Source organism: Pezoporus wallicus, unplaced genomic scaffold (genome assembly GCF_028554395.1).
Source record: "Pezoporus wallicus isolate ANWC-B61680 ecotype Strahan unplaced genomic scaffold, APGP_CSIRO_Pwel_v1 contig_3817, whole genome shotgun sequence".
In the NCBI taxonomy this organism is placed as follows: domain Eukaryota; kingdom Metazoa; phylum Chordata; class Aves; order Psittaciformes; family Psittacidae; genus Pezoporus; species Pezoporus wallicus.
Genome location: NW_026635157.1, coordinates 9,679,168 through 9,696,330, shown reverse-complemented (window position 1 = coordinate 9,696,330; position 17,163 = coordinate 9,679,168). Strand labels below are relative to the sequence as shown.

The 17,163-nt window shown below is 38.9% G+C and overlaps 1 protein-coding gene across 3 annotated transcripts in view; it reads left to right on the top strand.

Annotated features, from left to right (window-relative positions):
- The window catches only part of ENPP1 (ectonucleotide pyrophosphatase/phosphodiesterase 1), a 54,314-nt gene extending 40,413 nt beyond the window's left edge, over nucleotides 1–13,901 (top strand). For 2 of the 3 annotated variants that reach the window (XM_057408559.1, XM_057408550.1), the window contains 9 exons: nucleotides 2,830–2,917; nucleotides 5,068–5,243; nucleotides 5,773–5,824; nucleotides 8,579–8,733; nucleotides 9,511–9,646; nucleotides 10,681–10,761; nucleotides 11,784–11,916; nucleotides 12,642–12,798; nucleotides 13,646–13,901. In XM_057408559.1, the coding sequence (XP_057264542.1) occupies nucleotides 2,830–2,917; nucleotides 5,068–5,243; nucleotides 5,773–5,824; nucleotides 8,579–8,733; nucleotides 9,511–9,646; nucleotides 10,681–10,761; nucleotides 11,784–11,916; nucleotides 12,642–12,798; nucleotides 13,646–13,813 (1,146 nt within the window). In that variant the 3' untranslated portion in view covers nucleotides 13,814–13,901. Of the gene's footprint in view, nucleotides 1–2,829; nucleotides 2,918–5,067; nucleotides 5,244–5,772; nucleotides 5,825–8,578; nucleotides 8,734–9,510; nucleotides 9,647–10,680; nucleotides 10,762–11,783; nucleotides 11,917–12,641; nucleotides 12,799–13,645 lie in introns of those variants that run through there. The other variant, XM_057408567.1, reaches the window with a different exon arrangement.
- Nucleotides 13,902–17,163: the final 3,262 nt, after the last annotated feature.

Sequence of the window (17,163 nt, the reverse complement as noted above, 5' to 3'; positions counted from 1 at the left end):
ACTGTACTGTTAAGAGTCAAAATTGCACCATTTTGGTTGGTTGTAACATTAAAAGCAGGAAAAGAGAGAACTTATCGAATCGTCAACACAGTAATTGTAGGTCTTAAGAGAATTCAGATTGGAAGACCTCAGGAGGTCCCTAGTCCCACCTCTACTTAAAACACAGTCAGCTGTGAGATCACACCACGTTACTCAGGGCTTTACCCAGTTGTCTTTGAAACTGCTAAGGATAGAGGCTCTACAGCTTCTAACCAACTCATTCCATTGCCCGACTGTTCTCCTTTTGTAAATCTGTTTAGTTATAGCCAGCCAGAACCTTTCTTATTTCAGTTTATGCCTATTGTGTCTCTGCTCCCACTGTGTAGCACTGAAGTGGCAGTCTCTTTGATGATGGGGGACTGCTGTTATGTCCACCTGAGGCAATTTCTTTTCCATTCTGAACAAGTTCATCTTCCCAGGGCAGGAGCTTCAGCCCCCAACCATCTTGGGGGTCCTCTACTGAATTTGTGATGATTCTTTATTGATGTCATTCCTTTATGTTGGAGGTGCAGAATCCTCATATGGCGTAAAGAAATGCTGAGTAGAGAGGGATAATCCCTTACCTCAACCTGCTGGCTCAGCTTCTGTTTATACAGCATGCGATACTGCTGACCTTTGCTGCCAAGGTGTGCTGCTGGCTCATGTTCAGCTTGCTGTCCAGGCCTTTGCAAGCAAAGTTGTTCCCTAGCCGACCAGTCTCCATGGGCTGTAAGGCTAGTCCATTCCTTGTTTTCTGGGTTGCCTAAGAACGGAAGTAACAAGCTTAAGCTGCAGTAAAGAAGAGTTGATTTGTTTATTAGAAAACTTCTTTTTTAAACCATTAGCGAGTACAACAGTTCGCCCTGGAAGTCTGTGGAGCTTCCACTGAAGGTGTTACTTAACAACTGGTCAGACAAGCATCTTTTGCAAAATACATAATTACTTTTGATCCTGTCTTTTGTGAAAGTTCACTAGATTATCTCCCAGCTCCGTAATTCTGCTGTGTCATGCTAGATTATGTATCGCTGTTCTGAGGTACAGGAGAAAGCATGTCGGTTGTTTAAAACAAGGAGAGTCCTGAAATTCTTCTCTTTAATGAGAAATGGGAGAGATCATAGGGAAACACGAAATCAGATTCTTAGGCAGCTCCATCTAATTTGGGGAAGTCACTTAACCTATCCTCTGCTTTAGTTTCTGCTATCAAAACAATGAAAAGCAATACTTTTCATTTGAAATAGCTGGTTTTGAGGATGCAGTCCACTAACAGTTACGAGGTACTTGCTACTATTACAGTTAATATGTGTAAGCACATCTATATAGAGAGAACCCTCTATTTAAAAAAATTACTGAAAGCAACTTTTATGAAGAAACCTACATAGGCAATGTGAAGCATAGATTTCACTTAAAAGCCTAACTTTTCATGTCTTGTAGAATAATGTAGTGTTGGCATCAAACTGCTAGCCAAAAGCAGTGTTAATATTGTATCAGTTTACCCTTCCAGGCCTACTCTTTTTCCCTGATTTGACAGTGAGAAACCTGTTGATAGGGTACCTGGTAATGGCTTACAACCAACAAGTCCACGTGATACCAAATGCCAGTTTTAGCATATTCTCTCTGCTACAGTTTGACTTGTGTAATTTGTTTTGTTCTGGTTCAGACTTCTTCTAGGCTTGTGATTGTCAGTTCATAAAAGCCCCAACTGGTCTTAAACCAAACATGTTATATCCTTTTGCGGCTAACATTATAGCAGCATGAATTTCATGCTCTGTAATTAACTAGTTCAACAGAAAGGAGGTAGCATGTTCCTGCCTCATCTGGTTCAAATTAGGCTTGTCAAGTAAATTATTAGCCTACAGTATCAACAGTTGCAGAATGTCAGCCTGAATTATGCTTTAATGTCAAAAAAAGCAGTTAGAGTTGAAGCTCTAATTTTTGCCATACAGCTATGAAGCCTGAGACAATTGCGTTGCAAAGAGCTTTGAGATCTTACACAGGAAGATGCTACGGAGTGCAAAACATCTATCACTCATTCAGTATCTTGATACCACAAATAAGATGAATATCTCAGGATAAGTTTAAAAACAGGTTTTTTTTAGGGGGGCAGCAGTTGAGTTAAGCATTTGCTACCCTTGCCTCCTTGTTCTTACTCCTGCAGCAAACCCTGCTCTATGCTGGTGTAAGCTTTGCATGGCTGCAGTGGTAAGTAGGTCGGAGAACTGAACCAGAAGGAAAAGAGACAGCAGGAAAGAAGTTTTTTGAGCTGGCTGTGTTTCTGGATCAGGTTTGCTGTACGGCTACACAATAACTTGTGCCAATACAGCTCGGGAAGTGGTTGCAAGAAGAAAGAACAGCTGCAAACCAGGCGTAGAAGCCTAGGATCTTGCCTTTGCTTAAACCATTTAAAGCATTGCTACCAACAGATGTTTTTATAGCCTTAAGTCAAAAGCTTCCACCTTGTTTATAGGGCATGAAATGCGATGGCTATTTTGGCTCAACGTTTTCTGTTTATTAAATTCCTTAAAGCATTTAAGAAAATGAATTTAACTTCCTTAAAAGCAAAGAAGAGCAAGGTACATCATAAATGGCTGAAGGCAATTTTTTAAAGGCAACAATGAGACAGTTTCCTGATACTCTTACTACTATAAAAAAATATTCTTACTTTTTTAAAGAAAAAATTGTTTTTTGACTTGATCCATACTATGCTGGTAAAGTTTAAGTTCTTAGCAGAAAATGCCCTCTGAATATGAAGATATTTTCCATTTTAACTTGTTCTAAACAGAGTTCCACTTTATTTTTCTCTGTAAATCCTAGGCTATCTTTATTGGGTTTGGACCAGGATTCAAGTTTCGTACTAAAGTTGATCCATTTGAAAACATTGAAGTATATAATTTAATGTGTGGTAAGTACAATTGATGGGGGTCATCTTTGTTCAGTAAAACATAATATCTTTTGGGCATTATAAATCTTCTAATGGCAGGTTTTTAAGTGTCCTTAGAAATTTGTCCTTAAAACTCACTGCTCATTTTCACAAATAAAAAGCTGCTTGTTTTTTGAGAAAGGTCCAGCCTTCTAAATGACTAACGGCTGTTTAGGATCTACTGGTCAGGCCACCTTACATCTCTCCGCTGGTCACCCTGTGTACTCCTCTGGCTGCTCCGGAGCTGGTAGTTTGACTCACCACTACTAAAACTGACTACTTTACAAGACTTTGAGAGACAAAGTTTTACCAAAGGGTTTGATCCAGAAAGCACTTACAGGGATCACTGCACGTGCTTAAGATCAGTGGCAATATTCAGGTATACCATGTTTAAACCACGTGTTTAAATTCTTTGCTGGAATAGGAAATAGGCCATTGTCAGGAAGCCTGCCTTTTGCAGTCTTGCTTACTTTGCTGTCTTAGAATCATAGAATAGTTAGGGTTGGAAAGAACCTTAAGACCATCTAGTCTTCTTATGTCACAACTGATCTTGAACCTCCTCATGACCCTGATCTGTGTATTCTGCATAGGAGGGGTAAAGTCCTTACTGGCATCCCAGTGAAGCAGGTTCAGTAACAGATCAGATGTTTTTTAAGTGCAGTCATCGAGGTCTAGATTTTCTATCCTGTATAGAAAGAATAATAGGATGTGCAAAAGCCAGCACATTAACTTCCAGATAAGAGAATGAAGCAAGGTGACTTACTCAACCCTTTCCTTGTGCAGGGCTTAAATGCCTTCTGGACTGCAGAAAGGCATCTTCTTTCACATGTTTTTTTGGGCTCTAGTGTTTCTCTTGGAGGTGGCTGATTACATCTTCTTGCAAAATGTAGCCTGAGAAGAGAGTTTCCCATTTGTCCAACATCTCTCATCACTTAAAGTGCAAGCACCGGATATGTGCAACTGTCTTGTCTAAATAGGGGAATTTCAACTCAGGTTTTCCATGTTGCCAGACTTGGGGATTTCTGGGGCGTTGTGAATTCCTGGATACTCCACTTAAAATAATAGTAACGTAACCGTGTAATTTAGCTGCTGAAGTGGTGACCTGAGTTCCGGGACTGGTTCTGATTTGGTTTTTTGCAGCTTTGTGTGATATATACATTGGAGCAGGGACTGCTAGGATAAGAAAGGCTGGTTTATTCTTCCAAAGAAAAGCAGCTTCATCTGGAGGAATGTCATTTCCTCCAGCTGAAGCTGTTTTGTTTGTTACAGGAGTGGTGCTGAACTTCCCTTCCTGCATGTGTTCAGTTCCCCATGCAGGAAGGGAAATTCAGCTCTAACTCTTGTGCTGTAGGTAGGTGATCTAGACACCAGCCTTTTGGATACAAGTGTGCCTGCTGTGTTTTGAAAATATCTTATTTCGTGGATTCCATATGAGTTAAGTGGAGAAACAACAAAACTATGAATGCTAGTGTGGATTAAGCGTGAAACAGAGCTTGAACTCTTCAGTATTTTGAAGGTGTCTGAAATATCTCCAAGCATTGGTGGTAGGCAGCTTCCAGTTGTTTGAGTTACTTTAATGGCAGATTTAGGTATTTAGGGTAGAGATGTTTTTCTGGTTAGGCTCCTTTTGTGACAATTTTGAATCTTAAAATTTTAGATGCAAGTGATGTTTTAGATGTAAGCAGAAACCTGTGTTCTGCCTAGGCTCTTTTATGGCTTTACTCTTCAGTGGTGCTTATGTATTTAATATTCATAGAAGTAAAAAAAAATAATCCAAAACTAATAAACCAAAAATCCCCCAGACTTACCCCCCAGAGCTCCAATGTTACATAGTCATTAGTTTCATGTGTTTGAGACTGCCGTTCTGTCCCCCACTGCAAGTTTGGATTCTGGAAGTTCATTTATCCTCAGATGTCAACCTCTGCCACTTTCTTGCACTTGTTCTGTCTCTTATTACAAGCAGACTAATACTATCCTGAGCTCTAGCTGAGAACATGTGTGCTTTCCCTTTTGGGCATTGTGATCAGCAAGCAGGGCAGCTTTATTGACTCCCCCATCCTTGTAATCACAATAGAATCAGCAGTGTACAACAGTCTTTCTAATCCTGCTAATATCACTTGAATTCTTCATAGATTTGCTTGATTTGAAACCAGCCCCAAACAATGGAACTCATGGTCGCCTAAACCATCTGTTAAGGAATACTGTTTACACACCCCAACATCCCACAGAAACAAGCCATCCTTCTGAATGTTCTTTGGTGGGACAAAGAGCCTTCTCAGTGAGCCTTGGCTGCTCCTGCAGGACAGGGGTAAGTACTGAAGTTGTTAAAGTGGAGGCAGACAGCTGTGTTGCGTTCAAAGAATGAAACTCTCTGGATTCTCCTGTGTTTATTCACCAGCTGAGCAGTTCCCTATTGTTGGTTTCAAAATCAAATCTTGCCTAGGGTTAGGGGGTACCAGCCTTTATTTGTATATCCATTTTTGCAGTCTGCTTATGTGAAGTCATATTCAGTTCTACAGAGCCTGGAAGATGCCGTAGAAGCAAGCATTGATGGGGAAAGCATTCAGTTCTTGCTTGCTTTACTGAATTATGCTGAAATTTCCCTTCTGTGAATGTTGTGCATTTGGGCTGTGGTTTTCAAGACTGTAGATTTGCCTTTGGCAAAACCAGTTTGCTTCTGGAAATTCTCCATAGCCTCTAGCCAATAGATGTCACAGTTATGTACAGTGCAAGGCAGATGTTACACTCAGTACTTTAAGTGTAGTAATGGCTCATAATATGCTTTGTAGGGCACTGATACTTAGTAGAATCTCACTGTTTTTGCTTTATAATTACAGGGCTTGCCAGTAAAGGATTTTCACCAGCGTTTAAATCTCACTGAAAAAGAAGGTAAGAACTTTAGCTATTAATATAAAATGTTAAAAAAGGTAGGAATTATTAAAATATGAAGTGTTTGTTAAACTTCTGAGCAACTCTCAAGTACTTTTAAATATTTGCTAGGGCTTGCTATAGTTCTGAGGCTTTCAAACATCATTTTACTGAACCCTTTGTTCTACAAATAAATATGTATCCTACTCCATGTGTCTTTATGGCATGCATATTATCTGATACTTTTGACTTTTCTAGCACTGAAGTAATAAGCATTTCAGGATAGGAAGCAAAAATGGTGTATAGGGAATGTGCATGTATGCACCTGAGAAGAAATCTGTGCAAATACTGACATCACAATGGCAGCATACTTTTAATGGAGCAAAAGGGGTATTTTATGTGGTTGAGTTATTATGTGGTTTGAAGCTTTTGCTTGTTTTATGTATGTTTTATTTCCATTTATTGAACATACCATGTTTGAGCTGCAATTTGCAAGGCTGTAGATGTGCTCCTGATTTGTAAAGCAAAGTAAACTATTTTGAGCATGTAGCAGGTAAGACAATAAATAAATCATGACAATTGTAAGCCAAAATAGAATGTAGCCCTTAGTGCTAATGCCTTAAAAGAAAATCAAGACAATTAGGCTGTCAGACAGAGAAATAGGCTGAGACCTTGCCTTGTGAGTGTTCATAAAACCTTGGTTTTTATGCAGATAAACTCTATTTGGAAACACCTCACTGTAGGTCTCTGGTCTTAAATGCCAGTAACAGACAAGATCCAGTGCTTGCTGCTTATTCAGGGCTGATTTAAGGCTTCTGTTGGCTTGTGTAATTTGTCCTGGTAGAAAGAGCAGATAGAGCTTTCTTGAGTCTTTTCCACTAACAGCACATCTCTTTAAAATGAATCCCAGAACCCTTTAAAAATAACTCTTTTAAAATTAACAATCATGAGAGCAGCAAGATGAAATCCAGTTAGTACAGTACAGCGTGCTTTCCCTGAAGCATGTAAGATGGATTCACAGGAACAGACTGCTGATGTGTAGGTGGATGTTTGAGTGCCTGCTGAACCTGGCTTTGAAGAAACATGGCAAGGCCAGGTACACAACCTACTTCGGTTCTTCTGTTTGGTACAAATAGGAACCTAAGTCTCTAAACCTATGATTCTGAAACAGTAAGAATTTGGCTTAGGTTATCAGTGAGAAGTGGCTTAGCACTAGTCTTAATAATTTCTTGAAGATGATGAAATTATTACTTTTAATTTGATATGAAAAGCACAATTACAGATAAAAGAATTATAGTAACCAGTTTAGATGATTCTTAGACTATTTAGAGCTTATTAGTTACCTCAGTTTGCATATTCCCTTATTGAATGTCATAACCTGACGACCTGTAAGAACAACATAATATCAAATGCATTTTCAGTCTTATGAAAAAATGTTTAGTTTTTCCCTGACGGGTTAGAAATAAATGTAATAATCTTGACATTTTCTTGTGTTGCGGCACTGCTGTGGAAAAAAACCTGCAGCATTCATTGCTCAATTTATTTTCCCATTTAAAACAATTATCTTGAAATTGTAGTTCTGCATAACTTGTGGATGGTAGTGACCTATTAAGTAGTCCATTAAGTAGTCCATTAAGGACTACATGTTTTTACACCTTTGTTATAATTCCAGTTGTGTAATGATTGGAAATACTTGCATTTTCAAAGGCAAAGTAGTATTTTTATTTTAACATATTTCCATGATATGCTGGTTTTCCTCAAGTTTGTATTTTACATCAGAGAATTTAAAACTTGAAAACCTTCTTTTTGTTTCCAGTTGGCAAAAATGTAAATATTCAATGTTTTGATGAAATGGAAATGTACCTTGTGAGTTAAAACCCCAAACATTCTACTGATATTTGACTGCAGCAAATAATTGCAAGAGCATGTGTTTCTCATGACTCTATTTTGTTAGTTGTTTTTTCTTTAAGATAAATGGCATTGACTCTAAAGTAGTTATGTTGCTAACTGCCTTACTTTTCAGGTTCTAATGACATACCTTCTGCGGATTTTCAAAAGAAAGTCTTTACTCTTCATTGGATGCAGTAGTTTGCCAACAAATAGCCCATGCCTTAGGCAAGGGTCTGCGAAAACCCCTGTGCAGTATTATGCATAAATATTTGGAGAACTCTATCTCTGTATACAAACTTTATAAAGAGAGGTGGTCCATGAGAAAGAGGGAGAAGGAAGGTTTTGACTATCACATTAATTATAAAGCAAGTCCTTGCACATCAGAAAATTCACCCAGTCCTTCACTGTATCGTTTATTTAAATCTCTATTTCTTAGTCCTGTAAATGTCACTTTTGCATATGACTTTGTGTTTTCTACTAAAATAGTCCCCTTAGCAAATTTCAAAACACCACAGTTGGTTTCTGTTCTATCTGAATGTTACTTAAAAGCAGTTCCCACATTGTATTTAAGTTGAAACACAAAGTCAACAAAGATTCTAACTTAGATCCATCTCCTGTTTTAAATGGCAAACTGTTTTGTTTTAAATATAAGCTTAATTTGTACAGCGTAAGTTTAAATGATTGCTTTATACTTGCTTTGTCATTTATTTTCTTAGCATAGAAACTCTTCCTTTGACATAAGAATGACAATCTTTTTCTTTAGTTACTATGCCTTTTCTATTTGAAAATTGGAAATTGAGGCAAGCATATTGAGGGTGTATAAAAGAGGAAGATGCTTAATAACCATTATTGATTGAAGTGTAACAAGCACTATTTCTGCCACAGTTAAGAAGATAGAGGAGCTTACTTTGCCCTATGGACGGCCCAGGGTTCTGCAAAAGAGCCATAATTACTGTCTTCTTTACCATTACCGCTATGTGAGTGGGTACAGCAAGGACTACAGGATGTCTCTGTGGAGTGCATACTCTGTTAACAAAAATGTAAGTTATTCCTGAATGCTTCCTAGATCTCACAGTACTGTCTCCCAGGGAACTAAATAGAACCATGTGTGATAAAAAGAGGAATTGTGTATGAACTTTACTGTCCTATGTTAGTAAGGACTATCCTTGACTATTTAGTGCTTCTTGGAATGAGATGCAGTTTTGCCTTCAGAGGAAGCAAATCCTCCAGTAAGTGAAGAGCCCATTGCCTTTCATAGAGAAGCCCTATGAGTCTGCACTGGCTTACTGATTTGCAGTGTAGGTCTGCCATAGCAGTCTGCCAGTGCTGTTCTTAAAGTCTGGGCTCAATACCAGTTTCATGGTCTTAAAGAAGTGTTTGTAATGTGGCAGGGCCGTTTGCTTGATGCTAAATATATTGAGGTTAGTGGCATGAAGCTACCAGTTAATCTGAACAAGTGGCCTAGTGGAGAGAGATGGTAACACATCTTGTTGCCTCTGCTAGCCTGAATGGACAAGTACATTTACAGTGTATCAGGTTATCTTTAATGGGCACCTCTAGATTCTCATTTGGAAGATGATATTCTCAACTTGAGTAAAATGCTGCAGTTCACTTTGTTTCCAAAATATACAAAATAGATGGGAGGGCTCATTTTCCACTGACAAAAGAGGAACATTTCTTGCATTTTAGTTAACAGCCTTCATGTATTTAAAGGCAGTAGCAGCTAAATACTGAGCATTCTGCAGTCCCCCACACTGAAGAGAATTATCGTATGTCAACTATCTGTTTTACTGTTGATACTTTCTTCTCATCAATAGGACAAATGGGTTTCTGATACAGAAAATACCTCCAGTTGTTTACACAAGGATGCTCGTATTTCTTTTAATCATAACCAGACGTGTTTGTTTTACAACAATCATCCTCGCCTAACTTATGGATTCCTTTCTCCTCCAAGTAAGTATGTTGCCTTCATTGTACTGCATATCTGATTTAAATGATTTGTAATGTAGTAGGTATAGTCCATTATCGATGTTCCTGATAACTAATCAGAGTATAGAGCAGTAGTTGCTGAATTGTTGCTGTTCAGCGTATGCAAAAGAAGAACATTTTAGGCACTTCAGCAGTTAGTGGGTTGTCCGAGGTCACTTAGTACTTTCCAAAAGCTTTGGAATTTACCAGGTTTCTAAAGTGGCATCTCATAGAAGAAACTGGAAGGAGCATCTAAACCTTGAGTCAAGTCTGACAAGCTAGTAAATTGCAAATTCACTTTGTGAGAGGGGTGTTACTTGGAAACACCCAAAACGTGTTTGGATGGAAACATCCAAAGTAAAATTTAGGGATGTTTCACTTAATAAAAAACCTGTCTTGATAAGTTTATTTTCTATTTGAAATATACTGTTGTGTGCCATATATGGTCTTTAGTAAAGCAACTCATTACTGATCTGAAGAACATAGCTCTGATTCTCAAACATGTTACAAAATATTTTTCTGTTTGTAAGTGGTTATATTGTTTGTGAATTGTTGCTGAGCTGGTTTGGAAGCATTTTACATTGACTTTACTGCATAAAGTATTGAGTAGTATGTTATTTAAACATCCATATCAAATGTAATTTGTTAAGTTCTGTTAGAGCTCCTATTTTTATGCCTAGATTTAGCAGTAAGAGCAAATTGGTCTGACACTCATGAAGTGAATTTTACTCCCTTCCCCACAATTGAAAAGTCTGTTCTGGTATTTTTAAATCTCACAAAAACTTGTCCCTTGTACCTCTGAAAAGAGCAGTTGCTGGTGCTGCTGAGATTATTTATTTTGGATGGGAAACAGCATGTACTGAAGTTAGCACTTAGACCCACATCACCTTTGGAAAGTGAAGTTAGGTCAGCTCCACTTTAACTTTTACACTTTAACTTTTTACACCAGTCTTTTGAAGCATGAAAATGCAAGCTTAAAGTAACAAATCCAAGTAATTAATTGCTTTTTTTCGTTTTAGATTTCATGATAGATGGAAAAAAACATCAGTATGATGCCTTGCTTACTAGCAACATTGTGCCAATGTATCCCGCATTTAAAGGTATTTATTTATATGCGTATTTTGTATGCACAGTTGAATCTTAGAAAGGCTACTGTTTTTTTATTGTTTGTTTTTGGTTTTGTTTTTTTTTTTTGCTTGCTTCCAAACCATGCAAATGATTCCTGCTTCAACTGTCTCTGTAAAATAAGATCTCCCTCAACTGCGGGCTTCTTACCTCAATGAAAAGTTCCCAGAAGTAGGATTATCAGTCTTGTGAAAAAGGCCCACCATTGTGAGCTTATGATTCCTAATCAACTGGCGCATTACATGGGAACATAGTGCAAGACATTTAATGTCTGACATCTTACATTTTCCTGCCTACCTAAACGGGGTTTTAAACTGAATATGCTCTAGAGAACACCAATGCCATATATAACTGTGTGAGTTAAATTACTTTCAAATTCAGGGATGTCTTCTAAATTCAGATGGGGTTCCAGGCAAGAGTCTAGGGCCTCAGTATTATCCTGAAACAGGATAATAATGATGTCTCAGAAAAAATATGAAGACCTGGCTTTCTTGGGTGAGGGGGATTAAGCATTTTCCTAGTGAAAAAAAAAGGGTAGCATTTCCTCTGGACAAAGAAATGTCCTGTTTTGTAACAGAGTAGAGGTCGACACTTAACTGTAATTAAAAATATCATATTGGTACTTCACAGCTCATAGGTGTGGGTGACAAAGCTATCCAGGCCAATTTGGTAGTGTGGTAAGACACAGGTTGCCTTCCCTCCTCTAGCTTCTCTGCAATTTGCATTCCAGTGACAGAAATCCAAGGACACAAGGGAGCAGCATCACTATGCCTCAATCAGGTTTGTGATTAGGGTAGCTGTGAAACCACAATGTCAGGAGATACTGCAGTGCATGCTGCTGCCCAGTTAGATGCAACCTTTAAAAACTATAAACAGCTGTATAACTAATTATTTTCCTAGCTTATCATGTCTATTTATATTCCTGAAAAATCTGCACAGTTGTATTAACAGATTCTACCTTGGATATGTGTTTCCCACTTCCATTACTGTGTTTCAGTGTTATGGAACTACTTTCATCAATACCTGCTACCTGAATATGCTGCAGCCAGGAATGGTATCAATGTAGTCAGTGGTCCTGTGTTTGATTATGACTCTGATGGGCTCTATGATACTCCAGCAAAAGTGAAAAGGTGGGAACCTTTCCACATTCTAATGCTTTGTTTCTTTCTCCTATTAGTGGTCAAAAAGCAATTATGATATTTGTTATCGAGAAAAGCATCTTGTGGAGATGGGCCCTTGTCAGGTTATATCAGTTCAGAGGGACAGACAAATAGCCCTAAGCAGGTATGGAAGTATAAAGCTTAAAAATAAGCTGCAAGCACATAGAGAAAATGCACCCTCAAAATGTGTCATCCTGAACTCTGAAAGTGAAGTGTAAGAGCAGATGTTGCATGTGGAAAAATGTCTGCTAGCCTGAAATCTTTTGATATTGACTCTAGGAGCAGACAAGGCAGGGGCTTGTCCCTGGTGGCATGGTTGGCACTTCCTGACCTGGCAGCGTTCCACTACAAAGCTGTGAATGCAAATAAACTAGTTAGCAAAATTGGTTCAAGCCAGCAGGCAGGTGGTTTTCTGGATTCTGGCTGAACTCTCCATGTACTGTGGATTCTTAAGGCATTTTTATGATAAATCAGTTTGTTATGCCTCATCAAACCTGTTACTCACATCAGCCTACAAGCCAAACTGAATTTGCAAAATAGTAATCTGGAATTTTCCTTCCTAAGGCCTAAGCTTTCTTTGGGCTAAAAAAGTGGATTGCTAAAACTGATACGGCAGAATATACCTGATTTGCTGTCATTGTTCTTGGTGCAAGTATGGTTTGATGGATTTTACAGAGCAGTCTTTTGTGTTTCAGACACCCCAGTAATTCAGAAGTTCCAGTTCCGACTCACTTCTTCATTGTGCTGACTAGTTGTAAAAATACTTCTGAAACTCCTCTGGACTGTGAAGGGTCTCTAGATGTCTTGCCTTTCATTGTACCTCACAGAGAAGACAACAGTGAAAGCTGTGCAGTAAGTAGTCTATTCAGTCCCCACATACATCTGAAGTCAGGCTTGAACTTGTTTTGCTTTGAAATTAACTAGTAAGACTGTAAAAATGTGGCAGTCTATCATGATAATCTTGAGAGAGAAAACAATAGTTCTGCAAACAGAGCTATGTTAAAGCCTGTATATATCTTCAAATGTGAAAATAGGTGTTCCCTGTTTAAAGAGCAAAACTTCGTGCTATCAGAGCAGAGTCAGAGTATTTAGAGACCATTGTCAGTGTGATACACGCACAGACTTCTGCAGCACAAATATCCAGTCAACAGCTGAGAAGGATGAAGAACTTCTGGGATAAGATGAGTCATCCACAAAGGAAGGTCAGTGCTAGGCCAAATGTGTACTCAAAGGGAGAAGACAGATGTTCCTGAAGAACATCGGTTGCTTCTAGTTGAGACTTTGAAATTGTGATTGGAATGCACACAGCTATGCTCCACATAAGCCAGAACAAAGCATGGAAAGTGTGTTGACCTATCCTACAGCAAAGTATGACACAACCTGCTGCCCAAGTCAGGCTCAGAAATAGTTTTATCATAGATGTTGGATAGATGCTGGACATCACCTCCTATTCCACATTATTGCCAACTTCTTCTGGTGCAGCAACACGGTCTGTGTAATTAAGGAAGTAACAACAAGTATTAAATTCAGGCAAGCTTATAGCTATTTTTAAGTCAGTGTTCTCTGTTTGTTAGATGCTTGCCAACAGCGACTGCTTTCTGTTTCTATGAAATGTCAAAATGTCTTTTGCTAACTTAATATATATATGTAACAAAAAAGATGGTTTACAATCTCTTCTTTTCCTCCTCTGTCCCAATAGGATGGCAAATCTGAGTCCATGTGGGTTGAAGAGAGAATGAAGTTTCATACAGCTCGGGTCAGAGATATAGAATTACTTACTGGACTCAGCTTCTATCAAGACAGAAAACAGCCAGTAGCTGAAATTTTACAGTTAAAAACATATTTACCAGCTTTTGAAAGGGTCTGATTTTTTTTTTTCCCTATGGAATGTTGTTATCCATTTCACAACTGATTTGTAAATAGACTGGTTTTAATTAATGAAAACTTTTTTTTTTTTAATAAGCTGGAACATTTATTGAACTTTTGACCAAAATGCCAGTAGGGAGGAGAGTGGGTGCCGTATTTCTATCTCAGGGACTCCTGGTGGACTATGTGTGAAACACAGGATGGCAGCTCCTGTCATTCCCGCTTGAATGTGGTAGAACCATGTCCATTATTAAATGTTAACAGCCTTTAATCATCACAGTCTGAGACACGAACAAAAATGTTATCTTTTATATGCACTGGAGAGGGAAAAGTTCATAAAGCATGAATTACGATCAGTATTCTACTTTCAAATATAAATACTTAACAAATACAGTTCTGGGAAATAACTACATTCTTGGTGACCATTGAGTCACCATTGGTGACCATTGAGTCCTCAAAAGGAGTGAGGACTTCTCACTCCAATTTTCCTTGAAGCATGAATTATATCCTGAGCTTTGGTTCTTATAAAATAATGGTTCGATAAACTAATGCTAAGCTAGTAGGACTGGCAACTGAAACTTCCACAGCACAGAAAAGATGCCTGGCTAAAGTTGTGTTATCTGGGAAGCCTTGATATGTTGCTGCCCCCTGGTGTCTCCGACACCTAAGGAGAATTTGATGCACAGGTTGCATGTTGTTCAGTGCATCCTCAGGTTAAGCAGGAATTGTATGCATCAAGTCACCTGCAAATCACAAGAAATTAGAAATTAATTCAGGAATATCTCTGAGCTCCCAGAAACAATTATAACGATTCTGTGATCTTACTTCAAATTAAACTTCAATTCGCTGCAAAGATTTTGCTTTCTTGAAGCAAAGATGTCTTTCTCAATTTGGTGAATAATTTTGTCAGCTGCAGTTCTGAAAACCCATTTTTGTCAAGAAAAGGTAATTTTTGCCCTGAGATTGTTTCCTTATTTAGACTGCTAAGATTGTCATCTGTAATGGCACATCTCATCACTGAAGTAGATGCTCGCAGGCCATTCACTTGTCTGTTGGTGACAAATGACCAGAACAGAGCTGCATTTGTAGCTGTCTTTAGTGCACTATCATCCAAATTACAACTCGCATAAGTTTCCCATCTTGAATGCAGACATGGCCAGATGTAAATTCTGAAGAAGCATGTAATGAGCTTTCTTGGAAACTTTCAGGCTACACAATCAGCTGCTACAGGCACTCAGGAGTGTAGGAACTCCCTCCTTTTCCAGTACACATGCAATCACCTTCCTAATTCTCCCACTCTCTCTAAAGCTGATGAGCCAAAATTGGCTCTGTTTATATATAAAGTTTGGCATAGTCAATTACACATTTATGCTCTTATTTAAAGAGAAGAAAATACGTCACGCACAAGTATGTTAGAAGAATGAAGAGCCTGTGACTGAGCAGAGAGATATTTTGCATTACAGCTTGGTCAGGGGATGTAGAAGGCTGGATTCGAAGCCTGTTGGAAGTCAATAGAAGCTTTTCCATTAGCTTCAGTTTGAGTGGGCTGAAATCCTGGGACCATTTTTTTTCTTTTAACCAAATGTATTTTCTTTATCTTCTGTTACAAGCTTGATATTTTTTTTTTTCCACCTGAAGTAGTTTCACTGTGTGAAATTCAAATGTGTTTGTAGCAACCTCACATTATGATATGACTGTGACAGCATTATTCAGTGTAACTGCTTTGTAACATTGCCTGTGACCAATAAAACCATCGGAAGTAGTATGTTGTTCATGACCCTTTCTGTACCAAATGCTGCTGGCTAGCTGAAACAGTGGTGCAGATATACAGCACTATTTTGCATTATTTTGGAGGTGTGGGGAGGGAGTTGCTTCAATGCCTGCTCTTTGAGTTGAAAATAACTTCTCCTCCAGCTGGAATATTGAGGTTATTATTGAAAGCATTCATTGTTGAAGGGGAAGGTAGGAAGAAAGATGGTGAAGATGTTCTTAAATTCTTTTTAGAACTGGCAATGTCTCCTGAATGCAAATGACAGATGTTAACATCTTCAGAAAGTGAAGCATTGCCAGTTAAGAGGCAGGCTAGCCTAGCTCTTGGGTAAAGATGGAACAGGGTAGGCTTCAAGCAAGTGATTGCTGGTTTGACCTAGGGAGGATTTTGGGAGGGAGAGAGCTGTGAAACCTACTATGGTCATCAAGAGAGGGTACTGGCTGAGAGGGTTTTGGCACATGGCTTTGCCAGAAATTGACAAGTCAACTTGACAAGGAAGAGAGCTATCCTGTTTTAAACTTAGTGCAAATAGTTTTGCTTCTTTTATTTCTTCATCTTTGCTTTTTTAGAAACATCTGTAGTAGTGGTGGCAGAGCACTCTGAATAATTGCTGGTGCTAGTCATGGTGTCGAGTGGCTGGTGACACCCCAGGATGGCAGATACTGAACTGTGGTTTTGAAGCCCAGTGGGCCCCAAGGAGCATGCTGTGGCCACTGTCAAACTCATAATTCTGGAAAAAAATTACAGCTTTGTCTATCTGGATGTAAAATATTTTGTTTCAGCTGAGGTATCAGAGCTCCAGTGAGCGTTCTTAGTAGATGAAGCTGGAAGGTGTCAGAGCAACTTTGTCATGATGTCAGCATTTTTCAATGTAACTGCTGCTTAATTTCAGCTGCTGCATCATCTGGCCTTCTTTGCGGTAAAAAAAGATAGTGGAGGAGCAGACTAAAGGTCATCAGTCTGGATGTGCCTACCAGTGTCATGTGTCACCAGGCCTTCCCAGGGAAAGCACTAGGAGATACTGTAAGCTGTAGTTGGTGCCCAACTATTACTGTGAAGGTGCTGACCAGTTTCCATGTCCTAAGCAATAATATTTGCTTAGGACGAGGAAAGGATAACTGAAGAAGGGAGTAATAGGCGCCTTCACAGACATTAAAGATTGTTTCAGGGTCAACAGAGTGAATCATGGAACACTAGGCTGGGAGGGACTTCAAGGATCATCTGGTCCAACCTTTCTAGGCAAAGCATGACCTAGACTAGATGTCCCAGCATCCTGTCCAGCTGAATCTTAGAAGTGTCTAGTGTTGAGGAATCCAACGCTTCCCTGGGGAGATTATTCCAGTGGCTGGCTGTTCTGATTGTGAAAAATACTCCTCTTGTGTCTGGTTGGAATCTTTCTAGGAGTAATGTGTGCCCATCACCCCTTATCTTTTCCATGTGTCTCCTTATAAAAAGGGAGTCACATTCTTTTCTGTAGCCACCCTTTAATTACTAGCTTTGCTGCTGAAATAAATGCATGTGGAGTTGTGCCTTCAGAGGTATTCAGGTGGTACAGATCTATATTGCTGGCTGCTCCAGTC